Source organism: Amphibalanus amphitrite, unplaced genomic scaffold, assembly GCF_019059575.1.
Source record: "Amphibalanus amphitrite isolate SeventyFive unplaced genomic scaffold, NRLGWU_Aamphi_draft 001075F_arrow, whole genome shotgun sequence".
In the NCBI taxonomy this organism is placed as follows: Eukaryota; Metazoa; Arthropoda; class Thecostraca; order Balanomorpha; family Balanidae; genus Amphibalanus; species Amphibalanus amphitrite.
In genome coordinates, this window is record NW_024882569.1 from 191,015 (window position 1) to 202,072 (window position 11,058).

General features: G+C 53.4%; 1 protein-coding gene across 1 annotated transcript in view; it reads right to left on the reverse strand.

Moving 5' to 3' along the window:
• Positions 1-10,632, reverse strand: part of LOC122369815 — a 45,596-nt gene extending 34,964 nt beyond the window's left edge. Inside the window, exons 1-11 of the mRNA XM_043344852.1 lie at positions 10,107-10,632; positions 9,521-9,588; positions 9,101-9,213; positions 8,700-8,892; positions 8,015-8,101; positions 7,540-7,660; positions 6,993-7,120; positions 6,512-6,707; positions 2,749-6,172; positions 2,113-2,289; positions 1,560-1,713 (exon numbers count right to left, since the gene is read on the reverse strand). Coding sequence (XP_043200787.1) covers positions 1,560-1,713; positions 2,113-2,289; positions 2,749-6,172; positions 6,512-6,707; positions 6,993-7,120; positions 7,540-7,660; positions 8,015-8,101; positions 8,700-8,892; positions 9,101-9,213; positions 9,521-9,588; positions 10,107-10,155 — 4,710 coding nt within the window. The 5' untranslated portion in view covers positions 10,156-10,632. The remainder of the gene's footprint in view (positions 1-1,559; positions 1,714-2,112; positions 2,290-2,748; positions 6,173-6,511; positions 6,708-6,992; positions 7,121-7,539; positions 7,661-8,014; positions 8,102-8,699; positions 8,893-9,100; positions 9,214-9,520; positions 9,589-10,106) is intronic.
• Between the last annotated feature and the right edge of the window lie 426 nt (positions 10,633-11,058).

Below are 11,058 nucleotides of genomic sequence, written 5' to 3' on the forward strand. Positions count from 1 at the left end.
AAACATTTGCAAAAAAGTGTCTCAAAGTTGTGGGGGCACCCCCCCCCCCCCCACGGGCCTAGAGTTGGAGGGGGGAGGCAGGCTGCCCCACTGCCCCCCCCCCTGGTTCCTGCGCCTATGCATAATTCCATCAATAACGTCGTTAATATGCAATAAGGACATCAAAATACGTGTGGCATTGGCTAAGAGCCAGTATCGTTGTGTTCCCACTTCCCCTAACATGAGTACCACAGCCCGCCGGTCCATTTTGGACGTCGTTGCGTATTTCTTCGTACGAACTTGGATGTTACAGCGGCGCACATAAGGTCAGAAGCAGGAAGGACACAACAAAACAAATGTAGATTTCTTTCCTGAGAAAAGAGTCCGCCAGTAGTGAACAAATAGCAAACGTTACAATTGAACCTAAAGGAACCTGGCAGCGATAAATAGCGGTTCGTACTAAGTACTCACAACGGCATAAGCCTGTTGAATCGCTTCCAGTTCTTTACCCTTCGGAGTGCTGAAGCCATTACAACTGTTGCATTATGTTTCGGGTACACAGCCAAAGAACACTGTTTCGAGAAGGAACGTGTGCAGCCCTAAAGAGGGCGTTTCTAGTAAAATTCAGAGTTATGTCTGCACATCATTAATCTTGCATTGGGAGTCCAATTTAAAATTAATGGGCCCGTGAGGACCAGAAAGTACAGTCGCAGTGCTGCTGGCAACATCTCATACAGGGGCGGGTCCAGGGGAGGAGCTTTGGTGGCTAAAGCCCTTAACCGAAAAAATATCCCGCCCTAACGAGCTTCTTATCAGAGCGCCGCAACTCTATAAAAATCGCCAATAACTAAAACAATATCAGAGGAAGGGGCTAGATAAAAAGTTATCTTCGATCCTCACTATTGGCGCCACAATCGTACATTTGGCCGCCCCTGACAAGTGGAAAACATGCCGCCCCCGATGCCATTGGCCCCTAGCCGAAGAAAATCCCGGATCCGCCATTGATCTCATGCCATTTAAAATCTTCACAGGACTAGCTGGCTGGTGGGAGGGTGTCTGAGGTAGATTGGCGGCAATTTCCGTCGACATTTCCGTTAACGACCAGAGGACGGAGATCTAAGATCGAACCGTTCGAACCGCACTGGGGCATTGTTCTGGATTGACAGGCCTCGCCTACCTGACTGCAGGGCATTCGGCAGATAGATACTATCCGCAAGATCCTATTTAACAACTCCATTAGCGACTACAAGCCACATAATTCTGTGAAACCCATTAGTATCCACTCTTTCCATCCACAGTTGATAAGCGGATTTATGAATTCATTATTTGGACTTAGCAAGCATCCCCGTAATGGCGAAATGGCACGTTTTAACTATGCAGTGGCCCATATTATCAGCCGGGATATCCCTCCATTTCCCTGCTCGTGGCGAGCCCAAGGCAGGGCGGGGTTACGATGGGGCCATGAACCTGGAGGGGGAGCGTTAGCGTTGGCGGGGGCGAGTACGGAGAAGTGCGCAGGACGTGGGGGAGCGGGAGGCCTAGCGTCGGTACAGAAGGGGGCGGGGCCGATCAGCACCTACCCTTGGCTGCGCCACCAGCTTGTTGGTGCTGAGCAGCGGGCCGGTACAGCAGGACGTGTTGACGTACAGAGGCCCCGTCCACGTACTGGCTGCACTGTCTGGACCCGGCAGCTCAGCTTCCTCCGCCTCAGACCCAGCCGAGCCGTCCGCAGCGCTGCCGAGCAACCACGGGAATCAGAACGGGGCAATGAGACAAGACCGTGTTACCTACGTACTGGAGAACCGAGTACCAGTGTCCCGTCCAAACGAGAACAGGACAGATTCGGGTAACGGACCACGTCACCTCCTCACTATCGCTTTTACAGGTCACATCCGCTCATGAGAACCCAGCTCCTAGTCGCCGCAATTAACCACCTATGAAAGAATGAACCCAACTTTCCCTCTAGAAATTAATCACCGCTGTGTGAAACTCTAAACTAATCCAACGTACCAAATAGCCTCTATACGAAGTGCTGGCTCCTTACTCACTGTCATAAAGCCGAGCGACTTTTCCACTCCCTCACAAAGCAGCAGTGTCCGGGGAGCCTAAATCACGTCCGGGGAGGATCCTCACCTGTGCGTCCGGTGGCGGCGGTCTCCAGCCGAGCGGCGTCGCCGGCGCGGGCGGGGGCGGGGGCGGGGGCGGCGGTCGCCCCAGTCGAGGGGCGGCTGGAACGATGCGCCGTTGGACGCCGCCCATCCCACCGGGAACAGCGAGTCGCTCATGTGCGGGTAGATGAAGTCTGGTGCGCTGAGGGGGAGAGGGGATGGTCAGAGTCCGCTGATGGTTTGTGTGCGTGTGTAGTGGGAATGGAGAGAAGTCAGAGAGGGCCAGGCTCTCGCTGATGGGGCATTGGCACACAAGGTTGACAAGGTCTAATGGCAGCAAACCACAGATGGACAGGACGTGGGGAAATTGATACATCAACTCGGTGACATTGTATGCCTAACAAAGTGGCATTTTGGAGAACTGATAAGCAGACAGTAAGTTGGATATTACAGACAGCATGCACCAGTCCAAGAATCCCGTCAAAAGCCCGGATATTAACAGCTCTGCTATCATGGGCAGATGGAGTGTTGCGTAGCTCTCATCCAATAGCCTTCAACTGTAAAGATTATATGTCTGGCCACACGTGACACGAGAGGCCCACACAGCCCTCTCGACAGTCGTCTGCCACCCCTGGGTCCTTTCTCTGATCTCCGCACTCACCCTGCCGCCGAGAGCAGCCGTAGCCACACCAGGTGTCCGGCTGTGCGCTGCACGGCTGCCGCGCACAGCTGGTCGGGCGCCTCGGGATCCACCAGCTCCAGAGCAGTGCCGGCGGCCAGTCCGACCTCGTCCGCCGGCTCCTGGGCCGCCAGGTCGGAGGACTGAAGCCGTGAGGTATCGTCCTCGGGGGGTTCTTCGGCGGCCGGCGCAGTCTCGGGAGGATCCACCGGACAGGGTCCAGCGGTTGAAGCGTCTATTTTCTCCGTAGGCCCACCAATGGATGACACAGTCACAGGTGAATCTAGAGGGCAGGATCCGGCGGCAGAGGAGCTGACCTCCGGTGGCTCGTCAGCGGTCAGTGCAGTCAAAGCAGAAGGCTCCACGGGATCAGGAGTGACAGCAGTGGAGACGATATCCTGTGGTTGCGCATCGCTAGTCGGCGCCGCCGTAGCAGACTCCATGAGATCGTCACTGGCGCCAGAGGAGTCGTCTTTCTCCGGTGGTCCTTCAACAGCCGGTACTTCAACAGAAGACTGTACAGGACTGAGACCGGCACCAACCACAGGAGACTTCACGAGACCGCAGTCGGCGCTAGCTGAGCCTGTCTCCTCCGGCGGCCCAGCGACCGGAGCTGTAACAGTAGACTCAATAGGACTGAGTTCGACGCCGGCCACAGGTCGACACTTCTCAGATTCGGGCTTGGCGGCTGAGCGGTCGTCAGCCTCTGTTTGCGCACGGCCGGCTGGCGAAGTCATAGAAGAACCTTCAGCGCCGACACCGGAGCCGACTGCCGGAGATGCTCCAGATCCGGGCTCTGCACCAGAGGAGTCGTCTTCCTGCTTCCGGCCACCGGCTAACACTGTCACATAAGAACCTTCAGTACCGACACCGGAGCTGGCCGCAGAACACTCGATGAGATCAGGTCCGTTGCCAGGGAGACTGTTTTCTGACCGCTCGTCTGAAGAATGCGCAGTCACAAGATACTTATCGGGACCAGAGTCAGCACGGGAGGACTCATTTTCCGCCGTCCGTTCTCCACTGACCGGAGTCGTTTCGGCAGGCTGCAAAGGACCAGCTCCGGCGCCAGTAAAACTGTTCTTTGGCCGCTCGCCACCGGCCGGCGTTGTCACCACCGCATGATAATCCACGGGACATGAGTCGGCGGCAGATGAGCCGTTATCCTCCGTCCTCCCTCCACCAGCCGGCGTCGCCTCAACAGGCTCCACAGGACCGGACCCAGCGCCAGCGGAACTGCTGTTTTCCAACTGCACACCAGTGATTGGTGCAGTCAAAGGAGATTTCAAAGGACCGGGCCCAACGGCCGGAGAGACATCCTCTGGTGTTATACCACCGGCTGGCGCTGCCACCACAGACTCCACAAGATCTAGACCGGAGCCCGCCGCAGGAGACTTCCTGGGACCAGAGCCGGCGGCAGATGAGTCGTTATCCTCCTTTCGCCCGCCATCGGCCGAGACAGTCACAAAGGACTCCACAGGGACAGGGCCCGTCCTGGCACGGGGGGAGCCGACAAGGGCATCGGTCACAGCAGGTGCGGAGCTGTCGACCATCTTCTCCTGCTGGTGCTGGATTGCGGTGTCTTCAAGCGGCGCCGTCTCGATCAAGGGAGCCGCGCTGCTTGCAGAGACACCACCGGTCGTCGGCGGCTCAGTAATTAGGGATGCCGCGCTGCCCGCCGCAGCCACAGGCTGAGGAACGATAGAGGCATCATTAGCTGGCAACGGAGCGGCGACAGCCTCAGGAAGAGCGCTGGCAATAGTGGCGTCCAGACCCGCAGGAAGATCAGAAGACGGTGGTTCTGTGTCGGTTGTCGGTGGGGCAGCCTCAGCGACCGAGAGCAATTCGTTTTCCGTCGAATGGAGGGCAGTTTCAATCGGTGACTCCGGCTCGGCGGGTATGTTTTCCGACGGAGAATGATCACCATCCTCTGGTGAAGCATTTTTGCCTTCCTCCATTGGAGAGTCATCAACGTTCTCCAGCGGAGGGTTATTGCTGTCCAACAACTCGAGAAGCACGTCCTCCGGCGGAGGGACTTCGCCGTCCTCAGCGGGATCATCTCCATCCTCCAGCTCGAGGAGCACGTCCTCAGGAGGAACATCGTCACCGCCTTCCGACTGCGCGTCGGTGGCCGTCGGGGAGAGATCACAGCCGAGTGACAGCTCCACTTCGACGGGCTCAGGGCTGTCCTCAATCTCAGTTGGGCCCGGAATATCCCGCTCCACCTGATTGAGCCCTGGGCTGGTTATCTCCCCCAGTAATACATCGTCACCGGGCGGGCTCGGCTCTGACGGCGGTGGACCGGCACCAGACTGCGGCCGCGAGCCGGGACTGGCGGCGCAGGACGGTGTCCGCCGCTCGCCAGTCCCCGTCGGCGGCCGGGACAGCACCTCCTCAGAGACGGGACTGAGATGGAGCCACGGCTCGCCACCATCCAGCACGGCCGGCTCGTCCGTCCCTTGACCGGGCTCCTCGAGCAGCCACTCTCCCACCACGCCGCCAGACAGCGACCCGCTCAGCTCCGCTGTCCGCCCGCTGTCCGGCCCGTTGTCTGCCTGTCGGGAATCAGACAGCGGAGACATCACCGGACTGTCTGGGAAATCGTCCATCGATTCAATGTCAGACAGGCCCAGGCCCGTATTATCCACCAGCATGGCATCAGGCTCAGAGGTTTCGGGAATATCCACAGCCTGTTGGCTGAGCAGTGGGTCATCGTCTTCGGTATAGTCTGGCAGATCGACTTGCTGGGTGACTGATATGCCCCCTGTCTGCTCGCTGTTTGCGAGATCCAATGTTTGCTGGCTGTCTGGTATGTCTTCCATCATCTGGCTGTCCGGTATATCCACTGTTTGCTGGCTATCTGCTATGTCTACTGTCTGTTGACTGTCTGGGAGATCTAAGGTATGGAGACTGTCTTGCACATCTTCCAGGTGCTGGTTGTCCGGTATCTCGTCTGGCGTCTGGCTATCTGGCAGATCTTCTGTTCCCTGGCTGTCTGGAAGACCTATTGTTTGCTGACTGTCTGATATATTCACCGTCTCCTGGCTGTCTGACAGGTCTTCTTTCTGTTGACTGTCTGGTATGCCATCTGGCTCCTGGCTGTCTGCTATGTCGTCTGTCTGCTGACTGCCTCCGAGATCCGATGCTTGTTGACTGTCCGCTATGTTCTCTGTCTGTTGGCTGTCTGCTATATCAGCTGTCTGCTGACTGTCCGGTGTATCATCTATCTCCTGTTTGATCGCCGGCTCCTCTGTTTGGTGTCCGTCCCCGTTCGGAAGTTTCTCGGCTCCCTCGGATAGGTTCTGGAGTGGGGAGGTCGGCTGGGTGGTATTCTCCTCCTCGGGGGAGGGAGCCCGGGAGGGTAGCAGGTCGTCGCCGGAACAGTCCAGACCGTGCTCCTGGCACCAACCTGTAACACACAACGGGAACGGCGGACCGAGCTCAGCAAACTATCCTCGTTTGACAGAGAAATGTCTACGAAACATTAATATCACAAATAGAACACCGACACTGGATTACGAGATTAATCACGAGATCACGAGAGTAACTGACACGAGATTGATCGCCTTTCTCAGTGGATACGGTGGATGCAAACTAAAAATAGTTCTGATCAATCTCCGTTGTGAATGCTTTTAGCGACAATTTATCTACCTCAAAGGATGACATGATTTTTGTAAACATAGCCAAGACATGACAAACAACTGAGCATACCAACTTACATCACTGCCATCACTGTGTCCCGCCTCACCGAACGGAAGGATGGTCGGATCGTCCAGTGAGGACAGCCACGAGACGGTGGAGTCATCTATTTGCACACGGAAGAAGTACGAGTCTATGACGGCGACCACAGAGGCCGGGCAGATGGCCGTGCGGTCCGGGTGCACGGCCTCCAGTCGGCAGCCCACGGTCAGCGAGTGCTTGGTGGGAAACTCGAACTTGACGTGCTGCCGGTTACACGAGAGGAACGGGTGTCGTTAAATGAACGTGAACAGATGCACTTCCTGGCTTTGACTATGATAAGTATGACACATATTGTGTTCGGATCTTCAAGTAGTTTCCCGCAATACGAAACAAGTTATGACTTAAAAAGCTGCGAAGACTAATGTATGACGTAAACGTAACAGAAGCAATCCACCGACCATGATGCGATCGTCTCTCCAAAATCACTCAAGGTCGGACGTAGGCCAGTCCGACGGCTGCGTTGTCAGCAGCAGGTACCTAGTACCCACCGGCAGTATGGAGTCGTCGACGGCCATCTGACGCGCCTCGTCCCGGCTCATCTCCAGAATGGCCTGCCACTCCGCCTCGGTACGGTCGTTGGCACACGAGCTCGGCGGCCGGTACACGAACGGAGCGCCTGATGGCGAAAAACGAGCACGGGCTAAATTATGGGAATGACAGCAGGGGTACCACTCCAAGTGGCACTGCATCGAAGAACCTTAGAGCAGAGGAAGTAGATGTAGCTGTAGCAGAAGTTATTATCTAAGTTGACTTGTTTCTACCCACCTGGCATGACGCTTGTAACTTATTACACATCGAAACGCAAAAACCGTAATAGAAGTGGTCATTATACCGAATAAACAAATTTCCAAATTGTTTAAGTGCGGCCGAGTCGTTACTATACAACCATAGGTACCTATAAAAATGTATCGAGAAAAGCAAGGTGTCGATTGACACCAGTGTTCAGTGCTGACGGGGCGGGGCAGCGCGGACCCAGCACGGACGGTTCCACCACTAAATCACACACCGGTCACATCTGTTACCGGTCGGACTTACCGGTACGGCCCGTCCAGCCGAAATGTCGGACTCGCGGAGAGTTGGCGCACAACCAGAGGTCCGGCGTGTTATCCAGTGTGTCGCGGCGCAGGTGCAGGCGGACCCCGCACCGCTCCAGAACCTGGGAGAGGAGACAGCGGCCATACTGAGCTCCACTGCAGATGGCAGGGGACAGGCCTGGGTGGGTGCAGAATGCATATCATATAGGGGTAATGTCAGTTGGTGGATAACCTCGGCCATCGACGTGCGCCCCGTCGATCGGCGAATTGTTCGGAGATTCTCTCAATTCGGAAAAAAATTACTTTTCTTTCCTGAGGAAGTAAAGTAACATTGCTTGAAATGGGTGAGAGTCGGCAACGGTTTGGAGCTGGGTACCATTTGAATGTCAGATAGCCTGGACAAACCAGCTCGGGTCGTGTAATGCGCGGTTAAGTTGGGTCAGTGATCAGTCAGTTCAGATCGTTTCCAGTCATACCGTGGCCGTCCAGACGTGGTACGGCTCGTTATCGTCCAGCAGCTCCAGCTTCATCCCCTCGGTGATCCGCTCCAGATCCACTCCACACTGCAGACAGCAGACACGGCAAGACAATCAGACACTCCAGGCAGTGGTCCGTGCACAGCAGACACGGCAAGACAATCAGAAACACCAGACAGTGGCCGGTACACGGTAGACCAGGGCTGCGGAGTCGATGGATTTTCGGCGACTCCGACTCCGACTCCGGCTTTCAAAAACCAGCTCCGACTCCGACTCCGACTCCGGGCAGAATTGTCGACTCCGACCGACTCCAACTCCCGACTCCGACTCCGCAGACCTAGCAGGGCTGCGGAGTCGACAGATTTTCGGTGACTCCGACTCCGACTCCGGCTCGGGTTTCTAAAATCGACTCCGACTCCGACTCCGACCCAGGTCACAACTGTCGACTCCGACCGACTGCGACTCCGACTCCGACTCCGACTCCGCAGCCCTGCGGTAGACAGACTGAAACAAGCAGATACCCCAGACACAGCTGCCCGTACGCAGCTGCCACTCACCACACTCAAGACTTAGCTGAACATCGACACAATTCAGACCAGCCACACGGCGGCAGCAAACATTACTCAAGAGCAGACGGTGGACATTACTCGTGACGAGCCCGACCGTCGCGTCGGTCCCTGCTCACCGTCCGGACTGGTGGCGCCCCCTGCTCCTGTTTCAGACCCGTAACGCCCTCTGGTAGTTCGTCGGCTGAGATTCCAGGCGGCGCCACCGTCGGTACGTCCTGCTGCCGGCTCCACCCGAGCGGTCGTAGCCGGGAGCCGGCCGCGTCGCACCAGAGATCGCCAGCCGAGCCGCTGCTGCCCAGGTACCGCACCCTGCCGGGGTCGACGGGAACGTTACTGGCTAGATGTAGGTTTTGACAAATATGCATGTCAGTCACCTCAACTCAAACCAAACAATGTCTCTTGCGATCAGATTCCTCAACAGTATCTAAGCAAGTTTCACCTTTATTGTTTCTTGGTGTTTGGTTATCCAGATGGCAGATTGAGCTCCTCATCCCTGCTAGCACCTTCCAGCACTGACCTGATCAGACCATCACAGACCATGGTGACCGTGGCAGGCCAGACCGATTCACCGCCACCTGCCACCACCTCCACCACATCTCCGACTGAGTAGGTGGGTGCATCCTGCTGAACCTGCAGCACAGCCATGGAGTCATTCACACATGTGAGAATGCCCTTATGACTGGGGTATCTTAGAAAGAAATAGGACTGAAGATGAAGGCTTACTCAATGACTAGCTAAGATGTATAAATGACAAGTTATTGATCATTCCTCATTTGTCAACTACCCTAAAAATCTATTTAATTTGCTGCAAATGTAATAAGCACTTGCTTTCCATTTACCATAATCTCAATCTGCCTACCATGAATCATGTGCTGTCATAAAATATATCTAAATGAAATGAAATGATTGTACTAAGACACCAATCACATCTTCTTACATGTTTAAATACCGATGAGTCTGCAGCTCCCAATTCAGAATCTTCCAAATATTGTTCCCAAATGAAGCCTGTAAGTGTTTCCAATAACATCATCAGAGTATGAACAATGGACATGCATTAGCCTTCCAGGCTATCAAGTATCAACCTCTCTTTAAGAATATACTAATATATTGTTATTCTGGAGCACGCAGTTGAAAATAGTTTTGTATTGCCTGTTGCCAAATTATATTATTATAAAAATAATTGCTTGGCTAACCAATTACTTATGAGGAATGAAATAAGGTAATTCAGAGATTACCAGAAACAATGAAAACAAAGCATACACAAGTTATAATCTGATTCCACAAATCGTCAATGGATAATAATAAGTGTCAAGCAAATTATACAAAGGGCAGCAGCCAGCAAGAGTTGGTAACTACATCAAATATTGCCAAAAATAATTCAGACTTTCAAAACCATGTCCGAAATTAACTAAAAACCTGGCTTCAGAATTAGAAAATACAAAATTGAAATAGCCCAGAACTGCAAGCACATTCAATCACAATAACCACTTATGAACATTCAAAACATTAACAAGCACCCTCACCTTCACTTCCGCATTCAGCAGCCATATTGCTATCTGCATCAGAATCCATTCTGGTTTACCTATACCAATACTTAATTCAAAATCGGATCAGAATAGACCACTTCAACTTCTTGGACATCTCTTTATGTTTTAGCTTCAGCCTTCAGGTCATATCTCAGGACCCTCTTTCACTCTTCGGCATTGTGCTGTATCACTATCAGCAATTGACACGTCCGTATCTTGCTTGCCTACTTCTAGTTAGGTATTTGCTTATTATCGTCTATGTTGTTGTTGTTTTGGTTTAGGGCGCTTATTATCGTCTATTATATCAACTTCCCAACCCAAGATCAGCGAAATCCCGCGCTGATTTGTTGATTTGTTGTCGGTTGTCGCCTATGCAGTATTGCCGAATGTGTTCATATTACTTCATAACTTTCGCTGCACCTGCTCATGGATCAGAAAAGGCCGCGCTTTCAAAAATATCAAACGAAATGCTATAGCGATTTGAAATCGTAGCTCGCTGCGTAGTTTCTTGAATGTTAGCTTTGAAAGTTGAATGTCACATTAGCGCATTTTATGGCGCAGAACTGTTTAGCGCCATATGCTTCCATATGAAGGAATTTTTCAGCATTGTTAACACACCGCAAGGCGGCGCACTGGGTTGGAGATTTTCGGTTTCGAGCATTTTATCGACAAATCACAAAACTGCTGACGTGTAGAGGGGAAAGGGCTCTTAGGGTTAAGTTCTGCACCTGCAGCGTCCAAAATGTACGATATTTTGTCGTTTTTCATAGAAAGAAAACTAAACATAAGAATGGCTTCAAATTGCTCGAGTCACTGGAACTGAAATCCTTTCTTTTTTAACTGAACTGTCTTTTTACGATACCCATAGCCCTTGAGCAGCCTTTCTTGGTGAAATGCAAAGGTACTGTGCCCCATACGCAGCGTCATGTACCTTATCTCCTAGATCCGG